The 20272-nt window shown below is 43.2% G+C and overlaps 1 protein-coding gene across 5 annotated transcripts in view; it reads right to left on the minus strand.

The window, feature by feature from the left end:
* KANSL1L (KAT8 regulatory NSL complex subunit 1 like) overlaps positions 1–20272 on the minus strand; it is a 94720-nt gene that overhangs the window by 40416 nt on the left and 34032 nt on the right. For all 5 annotated transcript variants that reach the window (XM_074968090.1, XM_074968089.1, XM_074968087.1 and 2 more), the window contains exons 4-6: positions 19899–20096; positions 18499–18620; positions 5035–5239 (exon numbers count right to left, since the gene is read on the minus strand). In XM_074968090.1, coding sequence (XP_074824191.1) covers positions 5035–5239; positions 18499–18620; positions 19899–20096 — 525 coding nt within the window. The remainder of the gene's footprint in view (positions 1–5034; positions 5240–18498; positions 18621–19898; positions 20097–20272) is intronic.

The raw sequence follows: 20272 nt of genomic DNA on the forward strand, positions 1-20272 counted from the left end.
ATGTAGTCACCTTTAAATTGTCTCAGTCAAACTACTCCACTGCATTACCTCATCCACCACCATTCTGGGGCGATGGCATTCTGGAGAAGGTTATTAAAATGAGCCAGTAAAAAACTGGAAGGGGACAAAGGGAGGACAAGCTTTTTTACTTCTCAGAAGGAAGACAGTCTAGTGGTTAGGGTGCTAGCTTGGGACCCAGGTTCGGTTCCCTGCACGTCCACAGACTTTTGTGATCTCTGGCAAATCACTTAATCTCTCTGTACCTCAGTCCCCCATCTGTAAAATGAGAATGACAGTACTTCCCTACCTCACAAGGATGTTGTCAGGCTGAATACATTAAAGATTGTGAGGTGCTCAGATACTATGGTAACAGAGGCAATATAAGTATCCAAAATAAAGAGGATATGGTCATTTCTTGCTAGAGAGACCAGTATCACATTATTAAGTTGAATTAAAAATCCAGCATGAAACTTCATATATCCCTTTAAGGTGAAATCCATTTTTCTCTGTCCGAGATCAAGCAATCTATTGACAAACTGATAGTTGCATTCTCTGACAAAATAACGGTCAATCTCAAGGGCCAGTGGCCATTTTGCAGCCTCATCCTTAGAAATTCTGCCTAATCGAACTATCAGCCTGGGCTGATACTCTGTTCTTCTATTTCACGCTGAACAATCTCATCAATGGCCGGGTAACCAACCGTAGCGACTAAGACGAAGAGAAAGTGACAGAAAGGCTGCTAGGCCACAGAAAGAATAAAATTTCTTGAAGGAAGTGATACACTGATGACAGCTCTTAATTCAAGGACTTGATATCTATTTAATTTAGGTTGTCAGAACATGTTTAAAATGCCCAGTCTGATTTTGTCACTGACTTCCTTGGCAAGATGTCTTTCCCCTCGTTTCCAACAGAGCATTATGTGCCTAGCATTTTCTTTCTTTCTCCTTCATTTTTAACGTTTTAATGAGTGTGACGTTTGTGAAAGGCCTTAGATTGACAGTGCAGGAGCACCATCTTTTTTTTTTTTTTTAATTCTTTTTCTCCACAAGAGTTACAGCACACGCAGCAGCTGTGCTAACTTCTCCAGGTTGCTCTTTCAATTTGCCTCCACACCAAGTTGGAGAGAACTGCTCTAGATGCAAAAGTTCAGTGCAGTCTTCTGGGCTCATGTAATCCTTGGTTCCTCTACTAAGATTTCCAGTTAGCGCAATAGTGATAATGACAACGGTCCCCTGGGACCTGGATCCTATCTCCGTTTCCTATTATCAACTCCTTGGGCTTCCCAGACTGTAGGCTCCTCCTTTGCAAAACACTGCAAAAGTGCTGAGACAGAGCCTAGTCAATGAAGAGAACACCATCCAAGCAAAGGATTCAGAAATGAACACATCATTTTGCCATCTATAAAAGCCCACTGCTAAAACTCAAATTAATCTAAAAACTGGACTTTGAAAAGGCAACTAGGAACTGAATCCAGAGATCCAGAAGTGGCCAGATTCTGGCCCACATTAAGGTCCCTTTGGGCTGCAGAAGTGACATAAAGGAACCTTAAAGCCATCCTAAATGAGTACATAAGGATTCCTAGGAGGCGAGGGAAACCTTCAGCTGGTGTAAAGCCTGCACAGCCAGCTCTTGGTCCCTCCCTACAGATGTATAGGTAGCGTGACAGGGTCGGGCCAGATGGCTACAGGAGAGTAATAGAAGGCAGATATATTAGCCCCAGGTTAAGTAGGTCCCTTTTCCCTGGGTAAGGTAACAGGGAAGGTTCCAGAACAATCAGGAACTTTCTGAAGACAATTAAGACAGACAGGCTGATTAGAACACCGGCAGCCAATCAAGAAGCTGCTAGAATCAATTAAGGCAGGCTAATCAGGACACCTGGGTTTAAAAAGGAGCTCACTTCAGTTTGTGGTGCGTGGGTAAGAAGTGGGGAGCAAGACGCGCTAGGAGCTGAGAATGCATACTGTTGGAGGACTACAAGCATTATCAGACACCAGGAGGAAGATCCTATGGTGAGGATAAAGAAGGTGTTGGGAGGAGGCCAAGGGGAAGTAGCCCAGGGAGATGTAGCTGTTGCACAGCTGTTCCAGGAGGCACTCTAAACAGCTGCATTCCACAGGGCCCTGGGCTGGAACCCGGAGTACAGGGCGGGCCCGGGTTCCCCACAAACCTCCCAACTCCTGGTCAGACACAGGAGGAGTTGACCTGGACTGTGGGTTCATGAAAATGGCCAAACTGAGGGCTGCTGTGAAGCTCCAAGGCAAGCAAATCCGCCAATAAGCGCAAGATCCACCAAGGTAGAGGAGGAACTTTGTCACAGTAGGTATAGGTGGTTTCTTGCACAGGGGGTGGAGGGACTGCCAAAGCACATTGCATTCCATCAATTCTCACCAGCGTAATGGTTCCTAGGGAGCCATTACAATCAAGTGCAAACTACAGTGGCCAATCTGGGCTTGTCCAGACTAAGATTTAAGGTGGCAGGTAATGCGCTAAATAACGTATTTGAAAAATCCCAGTAGACAAGGCACAATGCCTTTAACACATAATGAACTGGCTGAGTTAAAGCCAAGAGTGGCAGGGATGGGGCGGCGGGGGGGGGGGGGGAACGACACACACGGAAGGTCTTTTACTCAACTGTCTTAGCATGTTGAAGTCTATGCTATAGAAGATGGCAGCTAACTCCTAACACCATACCTTTAAATCCTAGTCTGACAAATTAGCATGCAGCCAGGATCATCTCCATCCCCAGCCAGTCCCACAATCCAAGAAAGAAAAGGTGAGACAGAGTCACATTTGTCTTCCACCCCCTAGTGGCCCCATCCTCTGGTCCTGCGCAGCTGAAGCGTTAGGTCACTACTTTTCTGTTCACATACATACCTACTAGTTTTACTGTTTTCTATGGGTTTTTCCCCTCTTTGGTCAGCACTGTAGTAACTTTGGGCCAGATATTCAAAGGTATTTAGGTACCTAAAGGTACAGATGGCACTTCCGAAAATCCCACTAGGCACCTATCTTGGGATCATTAGGCTTAAATTCTAGATATGGGCAGAGGAAGGTCACTTGGTTTCATGGAGGATTTTGATATTTCAAAATTTAGTTTTGTTCCTATTTGGAAAAGCCTTTGGATCCCTGACTCCATGGCAGTCCACCTGACTGGCTGCACCAGAGCCGCAGATCCTGGGAGTCCCAGCTGAGCGAGGAGACTTTGAGCTTTGGAGCCAGCACTCTCAGTACCCAATGGGCTGAAGGGGAAACAGGAGCCTGGAAGCAGTTCTGCAGTAGCCCTTCAGGCAAGCTGCAGAGAAGCTGGGAACCTAGAAGCCCCACTCAATGGCAGCATGCCAGGTGAACCACAGAGAAGCTGAGGGGCATTGAAGCTTACGAGCTAGAACTCCCAGAGCTTGCAGACTCTCAGTTCCAAGCAATCCTCCAGGCAGGCTGCCAAACTGCAGGAAGTCGGGAAGACCAGGCTGCCAAGAAGCTGAATGAGCAAGCTGGTAGGAAACCAGAAAGGTTTCAGAGAGAAACCTGCCTACTTTCCATCAGACTTTTGTCAAAATCAAGCCACCTCCACAAAACATTTTGATTTCAATGAATCAGCATTCTCCTATGAAAAAAACATTCTGTCACAGCATTTCTCACCAGCTCTACTAAATACCTTTGTAAATCTGGCCCTTTTTGCTGCAGAGAGGTGGAGATCTTTTTCTTAATCTAAGAAGAATATACTGTATAACAACTTGAAATCTTGCTTCTTATTGGCAATGGCTTAACCACACTATCTGTGAATATCTGTTCATATTCAGATTCAAAAAGGCTTGCTTATCTATTCATATGGTAAAATCCTGGCTCATTGATATCAATGGGAATTTTGCCATTGACTTCAATGAGGTCAAGATTTCACCCACAGTGTTTATTATTCTTTCCCTTAAGGGTTGTCAGTACTGCCATTATAACTTTCACATATCCATTGTATTTCCTATTTTCAGAGGTGCTCATAAAATTTAATTTGTGCGATTAAAGATGACATACTACTGGAAGTAATTAAAAATCAAAACAAATTTCAAGTTAGTATAAGCATATGTACACACAAAAAACTAGCGAGAGAGCAAAACAGTACCTTCCAAAATCCTAGTTCACTAATGCCCTCCTCACCTACAACGCCAATCCAACTTTAGAATGGAAATGCTAACAGGCTGTGTTATTGTGATGCAAAAGCACCGTTACAATACAGTATCTAAAAGGTACAGGAAGGTCATGCAAAGCATCAAAATCCTTCGGGATTAATGCTGCTTTAATAATGACCTTACAACTAATTTGGAAAACAGCAGGTAATTCAACCCTTTAGGAGCAAGTGGCAAACTCACTCAGTATTCATAACATTTGGAATCACAGAGTATTCCTGGAAAAATGGACATGGCTACAAACAGCATTTGTCTTACACAAGTAGCAGTCTAAAATAGATTTTTCCACATTAAGCATTTAATTCAATTCAGTTTCTTTGTAATAGACAAAATCTTAATGTATAAAAGACAGTTTTAAGGCACTACTAATGCTATGAAGAAGCGAGCAGAGTTGGCTGGGAATGGCAAAAACGGAAACAAGATTAAGATATAGCAGTTTAATTTCCCACACAATAATGCACTACCAGCTGTGTAAACTTTCTTTAGTTAAACAAATGCTCTAAAAGCAAACAGCTAGCAGATTTATGTTGTAGCTTGTTTCCTCAGCAGTAAAGTTTCCTTAAAAAAAATCGTTAAATCACCCCACCCCCAACTATAAAATGAATTTAAAGATAACTGTAAAACAAATGCATGAATTTGATAAAGCAGGATTCTGAACAATTTTTATATTCAACTCCTTAACTATGAACTCCTGCTGACACAGCTAAACTCCCGTCAAGTGTACTGCATGCTGTCTGAATGTACTGAACAATCAAAACAGCAGCATGTAATATACCATTATAGCAGACTGACACATACAGACACTGCCAGCTGGAATCTTTGCTTTTGTCTTCTGAAGGATAGGAGACAGCTCTACCTGTTGATTCCAACAACATGCACTGCTCATTCTGTATAGTTTCCTCTTCTGGAAACTCTGAAGTGGCCTTGTTCGGGCAGATGTGCTCATGATAGTTACAGACGGAGATCTCAGCCTTGTCCTGTCTTTTCTTCTTTTTTTGATGTGTTGATGATCAAGCAACTGGCTACCAGAAGATGACATTTCCTCTCTGTTGTCTGAAGCTCTGAAATGCCAGGAAAATACTGAAGTCAGTCAAAATGGTCAAGAATGCTCAATATATAAAGGCAACCTCTCACAACTAGTAGATTTACATACTAAAGCGTATTAGCCCCATAATTCTAGAGGCACCCAAAATTAACACTTGTGTTTTAACATACTACTTTAAGAAATCACAACTGGTGGCATAAGAAGTTTGTCACTGATTTATTAACATTATGAATTTCCTTTTGTGACACTGTAAGGAATTCTGTATTTATCTTGTTCACATTTTCTTTTCTATTCCCAGACAAAACCTATGCGAAAACTGAGTTAAGGTTGAGAGTACATAAAGTTCCTGGAATTATAATACTTGCTTTTAGAATAACTACACCAACTCCGTTATGCATTTTACCCTTAATGCTGAGAACTCTACACCTCGATTCATGACATTTCCCTATTTATCCACATTCCACTGAAGTAAATGGAATTACACTGGCATAAGTAACATGGGATCAGGCCCATCATCTTGTCTCAATGTAGCATGGCTACTTAAATTATTTTAAATTATTTGGCATATGTAACTAAATAGAAAAAAAAACTACTATAAACCAAGGCTCATTCAGAATAAAAGATATCAGCCTAGTGTGACACACTTGTATCAAATTATAAACTCAATTTTGTATTGTGTGTGTTCAACACATGTCTAATCTTGCCTAAGACAAACCCAAGGAATTGCATTCTAGACAGCTGCCCTGCCCGGGAAAGGTATTTGACGTCTTATTGAAGGATTATGCTGAGAAGCTATCAGCAATCTGGAGCCACTGGATTTGATTGTGTCTCAACTGCTGTCTCCCACCCTCAAACGAACAATGGTTTTTCTACACAGGGGCATGAGCATGATTAGGGGAGGGAACCTGGAGTCTTCCAGTAGAGCCAGGGTTCTTAAACTACATTGCACTGCAACCCACCTTCTGACAATGAAAATTACTACACGACCCTAGGAGGGGAGACCGGAGCCTCAGCCCTGCCGCCTCAGGTGGGGGGGCCAAAGCTGAAGTCCCAGGTGGGGAGCCTGTAACCGGAGTCCCACCACCCAGGGCTGAAGCCCTCGGTCTTTGGCTTCAGCCCCAGGCGGTAGGGCTTGGGCTTTGGCCCTGGGCCCCAGCAAGTCTAACGCCAGCCCTGGTGACCCCATTAAAACAGGGTCGCGACCAATTTTGGGGTCCCGACCCACAGTTTGAGAACCGCTGCAGTAGAGCACATGGTAAGGAGACAGAAATTCTATTCTATTCTGAGGAGCATTTACAGGAGAGAGAGAGAGAGAGACAGACAGACAGACAGACAGAGGACGAGAGGAACTCCACCCAGTCTGAACACAGACAAACCCTAGACTCCCAAGTCTCAGATGAGGCCAGATCAGACCAGTATAGGGTGCACTGCCAGGCTTTTTGTTGTTTTCAAAGATCTGTTACTCGAGAGCTTTTAAGAATAGTCACTCTGGATTCCTTGCTTTGTTTCCAGGTACTGCCTGGCTTAAAATAGAAGCCCAGAGAGCCCTCAGCCTAGGAGCAGCATGTGTGAGTGGGAGGCTCTGAAGCACTGGTTTCAGGGTCTAGGGTAGCTGAACTGCAGAGTCCCATCCCCCAAGGAAAGGCCCAGGCACAAGGTCTAAGCCTGGGAATGTGCCTTACAGACTGAGAGAGCTAGAAAGAGTGATTAGACGCTGCCCAGACCCAGCTGGTTTTGAAGCACATTGAATCCAGCAATTAAGTCCCCTCACTGTAGGATAGCATCATCAATTCAGAGGGGTACTGGGCCAAGTTGTAACACCTAACCTCTTTCACATGTGGATTTCTCCAAACATCTCGCTAAACTTAAGCCATATGCACGCTGCTTATAAACCAACATTCATTAGCATGCAGTATTTTAAAAAGGAACAAAAAAACTATACTGTGAGAAAGTATTAAAAAGCCAAAAATAGTACAGAGCACCCAGAGACGATAATCATATATGACTGAAAGCAGCTAAATCGGTGTTACTAATTTAGAGCTGGTTTGCCTCATCAGACCAATTTCAATGCAGTATAAGAATCCAAAATACCCTCCACTTGGGTGGGAATGAATCAATAAGAGTGCATTTAACTTTTATAGTATCCTGCTTTATTTTGTTGCTGTAGCAACATCTGCCTGCAAAGTTAAAGGCTCACTACAAAAAGCATTCAAGTGTGCGTTATTTTTATAACATCAAAGACCACAAACAACAAAACATTGAATTGCCTGAGAAATGTCAGTAGATGAGATATTCATGCCCTGATTTCATAATAGGTAATCTGTCTGCACCAACTCCTGTTATTTTTTATCTTAGTTTGATAAAATCCACAAATCACAGATTGCTTATACAACTGTTACGTGATAACAGACAATAAAACAATAAAAATGAGCTCATTACAATACCAACAATCAATCTTTTCTGACAACTAGCTCTAAGCTGCAAAACGGGGCCCTACAAAATGGGACCGTCTGCCTATAAGACATTTCATTTTATATACATTATAAAACAATTGTCATATAAAAACGTATACTATATTACACATACGTATGACTTGGTATGGTATGAAGGGTATTCTTTGGCATGAGTCACAATGACCACTTTACTTATCAGTGATGAAGTCAATGAGTTAAGCAGATAATACCAAGTGCTAATAAAATCTTTATACCACCCAACGCTATCATGTATTCTGTACATATTAACAAAAATTAGAAAGTTATTTTAAAAATTGATTTCTCTTTTTTAAATGACTGTTTCCCTCCATCTGCAAAGCCACATTATTTTCACAAGCCCAACCACGCACACTTGTGAAGACAAGAACTTCTTTTAAAGCCTATACAAATTTATTTTAAACAGTTTTTCTACACATAAAAATGTCACTACTTTATACACTCTGTTCTCTCATGACAAGACTAACGTCCAATTTCCCGGACAGAGGCGGCCGATTTCTGGGATCCTTCTTATCCCCTATAGCCCACATCTCTACCTCCTAGACTATTATATGCCCTACTACACACTATCCTATGTTCACTTCCATACCTCACCAACCCTTGAAGTCTCCTTGCCCCAGGGACTCTTGCTCCTCCTCCATGTTCATGGTCACAAGCTCTTCTCTTCCATTCCTCCCCTTGACGTCTCCTCTTGATGTTCCCTGACTCTCATTCCCCATGCCATTTAAAAAGGGTGACATTTTCTAATATTGATAATTATCAGAGTTTAAAGGTTGAGCTGTATAGGAGAGTATATGAACAGAGAGAAGCTGGGCATTAAGGGGAGCCACAGAGTCATACTACACAGCTGGGGAGCTGGGATGGGTGGCAGAGGCCAATGGTACCCAGGCTTCCTGCTTAGCCTGGTGCCAGGCCCTAAACCAGCAGCCTCGTTCTATGGACCCCTTCCCATTTCTCCAAGTCCCAAACTCCATTCCACAGTGAAGGTCTTACACTTTGTACTTCATTTTTAACCGTTTCTATTTTTTTCTCTTTTATTGTTATTAATAGTATCATTAATAAAAACGGAACTAATTGTGGAAATGAGTACGGAGTAGGAGGAGAGGCCCAAAAAACAGGAAAGATGGGCTGGGACTTTGGGAACTGGGCACCACAGTCAATGACTCAGTAAGAAGCCCTGCTGCCAAGCCCAGCTCCCCAGTCCTTGTGAATTCTGCCTCCCTAACCTTGCTGCTCTGTCCGGCTCTTCAATTGCCCAGCTGATGTCCTTGCCAGCTCCTCCCACTGTCTGTTTTAAGACCAGTTTCTCAAATGAGTGGCCACCTGCAGCCACCAGGGGCTTTTCTTGCGGCCACAGCCTTCTGGGCAGTGATTTGGGGGAGGAGGGTCTGGTGCAAAGCAGCAGCCCCTCCACCTAGATACCCCAGCAGGGATTGTACCCTGCACCCCTCCAGAGATACAAACAGTGAGGGAGCTTGGGCTTCGGGCTTCAGCCCTGGGGTGGCAGAGGGCAGGCTCTGTCCCCTGGCCACAGGGCTTTGGGCTCCATCCCCAGTGCCACTGCTTCAGTCTCTGACTGGCCTCGGCTGGGCAGCAGCAGGTTCTGATTCTAGTCCCTGGCCACATATCGGCAGGCTCTCCCCGCCCACCCATCACCCCAGCCGCCGCTGCTGCCTCTGGTCCTGGGCTTCGGCCACATGGCAGCAAGTTCCATCTCCTGGCCACAGGGCTTTGGGATCTAGCCTTGATCCCCGGCTGTGCAATGGTGGGCTCCAGCCCCGGGCTCTGGCTGTGGACTTACCACCACCACCACCCCGCATTGCTCCTGACCCCCGCTGCTTCCTCTAGCCCTGGACGTCAGCCATGCAGCAGCAGGCTCCATCCCCTGGCGGGGGGCTCGGGCCCTGGCCCCATCCCCGGCCCCAGCTGCACGGTGGTGGGCTCTGGTCCCAGCCTTACACCCCATTGCCCCTGACCACCCCCACTGCCCGCCCCTCATCCATTTCCCCCATTGCCCATGCTGCCTCCCTACCCACCTCCCCATCCAGGGCCTAATTTGTCCCCAGGCTTGCCCCAGCTGAGTAAGTCTGCTATGAAAAATGATATTAAACATACAAATATCACTTTTCACAGTAGCAGACTTACTAGCTAGCTTATCTTTAAAAAAAAAAAAACACAACAACAACAAAAAAGACAAGAATGTGCAAAAAACCTTATTTGTGTTTCTATTCTGTTTAAGTCCAATAAAGACTGGGTGACCAGACATCTTGTTTTTAGAGGAACAGTCCCGTATTTCAGCCCTCCTGCAGGTGGGCCTACTCTTTCTTAAAAATGGGCAAACTGTCCCATATTTTCTGTCTCGCCCCCATCAATACTGACGGGTCCTGATGCTGGCCGGATCCCTGCTTGCCAGCCACTCACCCTCCAGCAATGAGTGGCGGGCTCCAGTGACTGACGATAGGGGTGGGTGTGGAAGGCAAAGCTGCAGCTCCTGCAGGGCCAGCCACTGCCCCTGCCTGTCCGTCACTGCAGCCCCCACTACGTGCCAGCTCTCGGCCAGCAGGGCCTCGCACCGTCCCATTTCCGGACCACACTGGCTGCACGCTGCAGTGGCTGGTGTGTGCGGACAGGTGCCAGGCAGTGGCCAGTTACGTGTCACCTCTGTTGCCCACCCATATGCCCTTTAACTTGCACCCTCTCTCGCTGTCCTCTCCCTGCTTTGCCCCTTCACCATCACCCGCCCCCTCAGCTCCTCCATATCCCCCCTGGTGGGGTGCGTCCCACTCCCAGTGCTGTGCAGAGAACCAGCCCCTGGTCGGACACTCAGCTCACCAACAGCTTGGCTGGCAGGCAGGCTTCTTCCTTCCCCCACTGCCTCTGGCTGGGCCGGTGCCCCAGGAAAGACAAGACCCTCCGGTATGTGCCAAAGCTCCCACAGAGCTGGCATGGGGAAGCCTCTCCGCCCCTCATCTAAGCTCTGGAGTGGCGGGGAGAAGCGATTTCCAGCCTGTTCCCACCCCGACCCTGCAGGCTCCACAGTACGTCCCAGGCAGGGTCTTAGCACCCTCTTCACCCGCTCCGTCCCCATGGCACCCTCCCCTGCTGAGCCACCTCGCAGGCCAGGTTTGCTGAAGCCCCTGAGGTCCCTGGTGCACAATGTGTCCTTAGGGTTTAACCCTTCCTGCCCTCACTGTAGTCGTGGGACAGGTGGTGGAGGTGTTAGCTGCCTTTCAACACTGCAGGCAGGAAGGGACAAACAGCTTCCAGCCACAGGGGAGGGGGAAGAGATGAGCTCTGCAAAGACATGGTCCAGGTCACCCCTCTCGTCCCCTTCCCCCCCCCCCCCCCCCCCACGACTGGAAGCAGCTTCTGTCCCTTCCTTCCCACACAGTGCCAAAAGGCTGCTGCTGGCCACATTCTGGTGTGAACCCTGATAGAAATCTGGGGAGGGGGGCCATGTGACCCTGTGGGGCCCCCCCATGTGTGCCTCAGGATGACGCAGCACCAGATACCAGGAGAGGCGGGTCTGTCCCAGGGGCCCAGCCAGACATGGATGGCGGAGAGCACCAGGCAGGGAGGATTGGATCGGTTGGTCACCCCTCCCATCCCTGTGTGAGAGAGATATATGGGAGTGAGTGTGTGTGTGTGTGTGTGCCACCTCTGCCCATGTGAGCCCTAAAGCCTTAAAGATAAGACGGTAAATAAAAAGAAATACTGCATAGTTGGATTCTTTTTAACAGTGGCTCAGTCAACTTGATGTTAATTTGAACGTTTGTACTGCAGAGTTCTGATTGATTGCCATTGAATTCACTTGAATACGAGTAATTCTACCAGGTGTCCCGTATTCAGCATAGGGAAATATGGTCACCCTAAATGAAGAATAGAGACAACTGTACATTATTTTTATTGAGTCTTCAGAAAACCCTACATAAATAAGTTACAATGATTTGGACATGTCTACAGGCATATTTATTTCTTTTTCCTAAAGTTAATTAAATATTTTTGGAAAAATTGTCTGAGCAGCCACCAAAAAAATCTGTTGTGAGATCCTGTCCCCCCATATCCACTGAAGTAACACCTGTGGCTGTGCATTCTCACAAATTCTTGGTACAGAAAAGTAAAGGTCTGGTTTCCCTGACAAAGTCGACCAGATGGACTCCCCAACCCAGGTTTGAAGCATCCATTCCTATAAATGGAAATTCAGATGGCTGTCAAAATACGACTCTGCAAAAGGATATTGGAAATTAACCACCACCAGATGTGGAATTCTTGAATTTGCTATGGCACTCTCAACCGTGCTAGTAAATTGCCTTTTCCTGTTCTGAAACTGATGGTTAGCCAGGATTGCAGAGCCCACATTCTCAGTAAGAGAAACAGACTCACATATGTGCAGGAGGCCATAAGCCCAGAAGACTCAAAAGGTTATTTTCATGCCATGAGGTTGCACCTTTATTGAAGCTATGTATTTTTGACTGTCTCTCTCCTGGTAGGAAAGCAGCCAACACTATAGAGTTGACAGCTGCTCCTATGAAAGTTAGTCTCTATGTCTTAGTGAAGGAAAAGTTCTATGCAAAATGAATTGGGAATTCTCCCAACAAGGAGATTCAACAAGATTCTTGATTTAGTCCTAAGTGGACTACAGGATCTGGTCCAAAAGGTTAATAATACAGCTGAGCTGCTCAGCAATAGCGACCATAAAGTAATTAAATTTAACATCCCCAGGAGGCGTGGGGAGAGTAAAAGAAACCAACCATAGTAGCATTTAACTTCAAAAAGGGGGACTACACAAAAATCAGGAAGCTAGTTAAATGGAAGTTAAAAGGAACAATCACAAGCCTAAAATGCCTGCAAATTGCATGGGAACTTCAAAAACACCGTAATAGAGGCTCAAACTAAAAGTGTGTGTCTGTATGTCATAAACCCAGAGGAGGACCAAAAAAAATGCCACCATGGCTAAACAGAGTAAAAAAAAAAAAAAAAAGGTAATTAGAGACAAAAAGATATATCTTTTAAAAATTGCAAGTCAAATCCTACTTAGAAAAACAGAAAAGAGCATAAATTCTGAGAAATCAAGTGTCAAAGTATAATTAGGCAGGCCAAAAAAGAATTTGAAGAACAGCTAGCAAAAGACACAAAAATTAAAACAGCAAAAACAAATGTAAGACCACCCGAAGCAGGAAGCCTGGCAAACAATCAGTGTGGCCACTGGACGGTCGAGGTGCTAAAGGAGCATTCAGGGAAGAAAAAAAGAGCATTCCTCCACTGTGGAGGAACTAAATGAATTCTTTTGCATTGGTCTTCACTGCAGAGGATGTGAAGGAGATTCCCACACTGGAGTCATTCTTTTTAGGTGACAAATCCAGAGAACTGCCCAGATTCAGGTGTTGATAGAGAAGGTTTTGGAATTAAATTTAGTAGTAGTTAGTCACTAGGATCAGATGGTATTTACCTAAGAGTTCTGAAGGAACTCAAATATGAAATTGTAGAACTACTAACTGGTATGTAACCTATCACTTAAATCAGCCTCTGTACCAGACAAACAACAGATAGCTACTGTGACACCAATTTTTAAAGAAGGCTCCAGAGATGATCCTGGCAATTATTTCAGTACCATTAGAATTCCTTGAGAGGGTCAACAAACATGTGGAAAAGGGTGTTCCAGTAGATATAATGTACTTGGACTTTCAAAAAGTCTTTGACAAGGTCCCTCACTATAGGCTCTTAAGCAAAGTAAGGAGTCATGGGATAAGAGGGAAGGTCCTCTCATGGATCAGTAACTGGTTAAAAAGAGAGGAAACAGAAGGGTAGGAATAAATGCTCAGTTTTCACAATGGAGAGAGTTAAACAACTGGGTCCCCCAAGAATCTGTATTGGGACCAATGTTGTTCAACACATTTAATAAATGATCTGGAAAAAGGGGGAAAACAGTGAGGTGGCAAAGTTTGCAGACGATTCAAAATTACTCAAGATAGTCAAGTCCAAAGCAGACTGCTATGAGTTACAAGGGATCTCACAAAACTGAGTGACTGGGCAACAAAATGGCAGATGAAATTCGATGTTAATAAGTGTACAGTAATACATGTTAGAAAACATAATCCCAACTATACATACAAAATGAAGGAGTCTATATTAGCTATTCTTCTTTGAGTGATGGGCCCTATATGTATTCCAAACATGGGTGCGCATGTGCGCCATGCTCTGAAAGATTTCTGCAGCAGTGTCCATTGACCTGCATGTGTGTAGTATGTAACCTCGAGCTCCAGGCAAGGTTATATGAGGATGTGCGGGGCGGCGCCCCTTTGGTTCCCTTACTGCTGCATTGTTAGAGTCAGAATCCTTGTTCCTCCGTGCTCATAGTTTGTCTACAAGAGTGTTCTCATCCATTCCAGTACTGTTCATTATTTCTCTTTGTTTTTCTTGTATAGTTAGTTATTAGCGTTAGTGTAGTTAGTTCCCCCTCGCCTCACTTGGGACCCGCCCCGACTTCATTGGGAGACTATGCCCTTCGTTCCGGGGTTAAAAAACGGTGCTTTGTGCCTTCACTCGTATTACTACTCAAGAAAAAGATCTTGGAGTCACTATGGATAGAAGAAGAAAACATCTCCTAAATGTGCAGCAGCAGCCAAAAAAACCTAATTAGGAAAGGGATAGATAATAAGATGGGAATATCATAATGCCACTATATAAATCCACTGTACACCAACACCTTGAATACTGTGTGCAGTTCTGGTCATCTCATCTTAAAAGAGAATTAGAAAAGGGGAACAAAAATGATTAGGGATATGGAACAGCTTCCATATGAAGAGAGATTAAAAAGACTAGGACTATTCAGCTTGGAAAAGAGATGACTGAGGGGAGATAGGGCAGAGGTTTATAAAATCATGAATTGTGTGGAGAAAGTCAATAAGGAAGTGTTACTTACCCCTTCGTATGACACAAGAACCAGGGGTCACTCAATGAAATTAACAGGCAGCAGGTTTAAAACAAAACATAAGGAAGTACTACACACAACACAGAGTCAACCTGTGGAACTCATTGTCAGGGGATGCTGTGAAGGCCACAAGCATAACACGGTTCAAAAAAGAATTAGATAACTTAATGGAGAATAGGTCCATCAATGGCTTTTAGTCAAGATGGTCAGGGATGCAATTCCATGCTCTGGGTGTCCCTAAGTCTCTGTTCTGTTCAATCTCTCTGAAGTATCTGGCATTGGCCACTGTCAGAAAACAGGATATTGGGCTAGACAGACCATTGGTCTGATCCAGTATTGACATTCTTATGTTCTTCGGAAGAAACTCACTGAGGAGACTGGGCCTTGACAAACAAGAGATTTACCCGTATCCCTAGGCACCTTAGATGGGCCACTATCACCACGATGTATTTGGTGAAGACTTGAGAACCACACTGAAGCACAAGGATTGTGTGCCTACCCAGAATCTGAGGTACTTCCTATGTTTAGCCCTGACTGAAATGTATCAGAACATATTTCTGTTAAAAGCCTAGAATCAATCTTGACAATTTATAAAAGGAGGAACAGTGGCCAGCTTAACCATACAAAACCTGAATTTCCACATGATTTTGATCTGGGCTCTCCATTATAATAAAGTTTGAAGACTCACCTGTTTAATTTGAGATTAGAAAATAATGGAAGTGAAAACCCTCTGGAGTCATCAGTCAAAGGCAAGAAGCCTTGGAGAAGTGACTAAATGAAGGATCAGTTTGCACTGGACAACTGCCCAGATCCATGTTGTTATTTCTTAAGGGTGGAAGAGAGAAAGATTGAGGAGGGTCTGTTTGCATCTTACTTCTTCCTATGCTTCAGATCTGATGAAGGCTCAGATCATGGTGCCTGTTCTTTAGATTTTTTTCCCCTCAGGCTCTGAAGGCATTTGGTGTGCTGGTCCATCTAGACATTTTCTCATGACGCACACCACCATCTGCATCAAAATATTGTAGGACAGCACAAAACAAGAGGCAACAGAATGGTCAATGACTATTCTAGAACAGGAAATGGATGATATCCAGATCAGAACCGCACATAGCACGGACAAACACCAGTCTGGAATTGTGCAATGACTGACACAGACCTAGCTGTCTTAAGCCAAGCACCAACCTACTAATCAATTTTAAATGTTGTTTAACTATAACCTATCAAATAAATAGAAGCATTTAGAAAAACAGATAGTCTGCAGTGCGGTCAGGATGAATAATGGTTCAGAGACTCCAATGCTTAGTGGCAGGAAATGAACTGAGAACAGTTGGAGACTAGATCCTTTATATACCTTTTCCCAGTTTGGATCCATGGAGGGGTGCATGCCACATGTGCAAGCCCAACTGTCATTGTTTTCTACACAAAGAGGAGTTAAGATGCATGCTCCCAACAGTGAGGATCTGTCAAGAGTGTGTGCGCTCAGTCCTCACGACTTCATTTACAAGGGGAGGTTACAATGAATTTCTCTTTGTTTACTCTTTCCACCTGCTGGCAAAAGGATATGATGTTGGGAGCTGCATTAAGCAAAGCTGGAAAAATACCAAAAACAAGGCTCATTCTCATGCAAGTTTACCTCTTTAATGTTAATGAGCTGGGTACAACTCACAGGGCAAATCTTACCCTCTCTTCAGACACAGATGGCTTTGTCCAGAGTTAAACAGTAAGTTTTTGTTCTAATGGGAAGGAAGGATACAGGGAGCCTATATAGAGGGTTTGCAACCCCCACAATTCTGCAAGTGCTCCCTGTGTACCATAATGGGGGATCGGGGGGAGAATGGAGTCACTGACTCAAATGTTAGGGGTATATCTACATTGCAGAGGGGAGTGATCCTTCCAGCCCAGGTAGACAGACTTGAGCTCCAGCCTGGGCCACAATGGCCACACTACTAGAGTAAGTCTACCTACCCGGGCTGGGCGGCTTGCTGACAGCTGCAATGTAGACACACCCTAGGTGGACCTACCAATCAAACCCTCCTGCACCCAAGGGAGCTCACAGGGGTTGCAGAAGCTGCTGCAGCAAAGCTCTGCTACCACTCTGTCACTGGCAAAAGCCTTGGTTCAGGGCAGAACATTTTCCCTTCTATGAATTAAAAGTCAATCCGACCAACGCAAGCGGCTTGGGTAGGAGACAGGAATTCAGAAGCTCCAATGTTTGTTTTTTAAATGTGTTCAATTTAGTTTGTATGGACTGCTCTCTACCAGTAGTACTTCACTGCTTTGCAGCCCTCTCATTCTACCCTCTATCCTCTGAAAAGTAGTAAATGCTTCTCCAGAAAACAATGCCTGCTTCCATGCTCCACAGATGACAGCTATTACACAGAGTTGGAAGGCGGTGAAAACAGAACTCAATGTTTTGAAAAACACTCAAAATCTACTGTGTCAGTGATTCATTTATTTAGATTGATAAAACAAGAGACACTTGTATGAACACTATGTGCCTCCAACAAATACAAGAAACACAAACCCTATAACATAGTTCTACTAAAAATCAGACAGCACAAATAAACCAAATTCCCCCTTCTGCGGTATATCACCCTCCACAATATTTCCCTTTTCACTTTCTATTTCAAACCCCAGTTAAACATGTCGAAAGTTTCTTACATTACTAGCAAACAATAAAAACCTAGAAACCCTACAGCAAGTACATGACAGTGCCCCTCCACCCCCACACAGACACACACAAGTTTACATCTTTTAGGCTAAGACATGACAGCAAGACTATACTAGAAGAGTAGTGTACAGCAGAAGGCAAGGAATTTCTCCTCCCTCCCCCGCAAGTATAGTTTAAAATTTGACACATCTCATTCTAAAAAGATAGTTCCGAAAATATTTCTAGAAATAAATTTGTTTAAACAAATCAAAGATAACTTCTGAAATCACAATATTATGGTTAAGGCACAGGACCAGGAGTCCGGAGACTTGTCTTCTGCTCCAAACTTTGCCATAAACACCCTCTGTGACTTTAGTGGAGTCACAAGGGGACTGATTTTCCATAGATGGCAAGTATTCTCTTCTCCCACTGATATCAACAGCAGTTGTGGGTACTCAGCAGCTCTGCAAAAGCAGACTACTAATTTCTCAAGATCACACACCCTCTGTGCTTACATTTTTTTTTTTTTGTAAAATAAGGATAGTACTTATCTCAATTTTGTTTTGAAGCTAATGTTTATTAGTACAGTATTTTAAGAGCTTTGAACAAAAGATACAACTTCTAAACAAGTGCAAAATGGCATCACTGACAAACATTTGTCTGCTATTCATTTCACAAAGTAATATTCTATAATTATGCAGGAAAGTAAATTATCAAAAAGATAAATCAATCACTGAATGTTTGCAATATATAATTATGATACCTTAATATTTTTTCTTATTAAAGAAGTGTTTTCATTGTTAACAAAGGAAAGTCATCACATAAAACAGGACTGTTTTCAGACAACATACTCCAAAGTCTAATCAATTACATCATTGTCCTCAGAAGATTTCATTCTGGCACAATAAATACAATTTTAAGTCTGCAATAATGAATGATCATACCTACTGTTATTTTTACCCCACTTCACAACTGTGTTTGTCATATTAAGATTTCACATGTGTGTAATAGTCTGTGGAATTTATGGCAACCTCAGGAACAAAGCTGCTACCTTTAATTAAGTTCAGAAGCAAAAGTTCTCTCCTTTTTATATCTACTACTGTAAAATTACTAGTTTTACTGATTTAACATTACAAAAAAAACTGCTGAGGTTATAGTACTAGCCTGTTCTCAAGAAACAAAAATTACACCACACGGTCACCTACCTGAGAGATATGCCATTGACCAGTTGTTTCTGCTTACAAGACTTGGAAGAGAGAGGAGAGGACGTGGGGGACAGATTGAGTGGAGCAATCAGATTATTGATGATTTCACTCAGCTGAGCACTCTGAAAAACACAGTAGCCGAACTTTTCATTCACACAAAGCATCAATCTAAAAAGTGTCCCCCCACCCCCATTTAGTATTCTTGTTCATCATGGAGAAAACTAGATCAAGTAAACACAAGATCTCTGTACATATAAAAAATGCTATGCTTGTTATTTCACAAGTTTTATTTTGAACTTTAAAAAACAATACATTATGTTTGTTAGATTCTTGCTGAACCACTGCCAAGGACACAGTTTAGATATTTTTAAAGCAATATATTTAAAAAAAAAACACCCTTAAATCTGAACTTTTAAGTAACCTGCTTTGCAAAGAACTGCATGTTGAATGCTCCAAGTAAGCAAGTTAAGATGGGACATTCTAAAAAATACCCTCCAGTTTACTTTGTGTTTTATTGTTTCCTCTTTTACAGTAAACAGGAGAGGAAACATTTTAAAAATAGGAAAATGTTACCACAAAGTCACAAAAGCTTGGCAGGGGCAGTATGGAGCAGGTGTAGTACCTGAAACTACTTTTATCTCCCTTTTAAAAAGTGTTCTAGTTTTCCCAGTGATGTATCTAAATGTATGATCAATCTTATATTTTCTTTGTTTGACATAATAAAAAGGCAAGTTTTACTCCACATTATCCTAACAAGTTTCCTATAGTTGGTTCACCAACACGTTCCCCTTATATACTTTGTAAGGAAAGGAAAACCTACACCATATTTCCTAGAATCCAATGTGGAAAATTAATATTTGGGACACCATGCATCAAAATTCTGTTCTCAGCAATGCCTATTCCACAGAAGTCAGTGGGGTTACAGAGATGTAACTTTTTCACAGAATTGGCCCTATATTTGTTGAGGAGAGAAGGTGAGCAAAGGTTTGGTTTTTTTTAAATGTAACGTACTTTCACAGAAAAGTTGCACTCATTTACAGGACTATAATTCTGTGAAATGAGAAACGGTAGCAAAAATGCACTAAACTAAATTGTTAAGGACGAGAAGTTACATGGGGAACTGTTAGAGCTATTGTGCAGAAACCTGATGTTTATTTCTCTGAAGCAAGAGATGGCCACTTTGATTAAATCAAAACAGAATTATAGACACTTCAGTAATGAAAAGTTAATTTGTAAACCTAGTGACCAATTTATTTATTTAAGATCTTAAATTCATCAGCAGCCACTGTTAGGAATGTGAAATATCTTTACGGTTCTGTGAATAAATACCGCGTAGCTTGCCCTAATTCTGTAATAGGTCACTTGGCTCCATTTGACACTCAGTTCTTATTTTACTTTACCTGTTTTTCTATGTTTCGTAGAAGTAAAGTAGGGCTGCTTGGTGACATTTCAAAATCGTGTTCCGGCAAAGAATCCTGTCTCTCAAGAGTAGCTTGAGAATTCCCCGTGGTGTTTAATAAAGCTTCTGGGTTTGTCAATTGTGTTTGCTTCTTCAAAATGTCTTTTGGAAGTGGGAATTCTTGTAAGATCACCATCCCCTAGACAACAGCAATTGAAAACAGTTGGTGGACAACAAATTAACCTTCCTAAATCATTTTCAAGTGGCAGTCAACCTGGAACATACCTCTTAAGTCCACAGCAACTCTTTGGAACAGTTTTGAGTATGCCCAGTACATACAACATGTAAATAATACTTAATGCATTTAAGCAATAG

The sequence above is a fragment of the Natator depressus genome, chromosome 11 (assembly GCF_965152275.1).
Source record: "Natator depressus isolate rNatDep1 chromosome 11, rNatDep2.hap1, whole genome shotgun sequence".
In the NCBI taxonomy this organism is placed as follows: Eukaryota; Metazoa; Chordata; order Testudines; family Cheloniidae; genus Natator; species Natator depressus.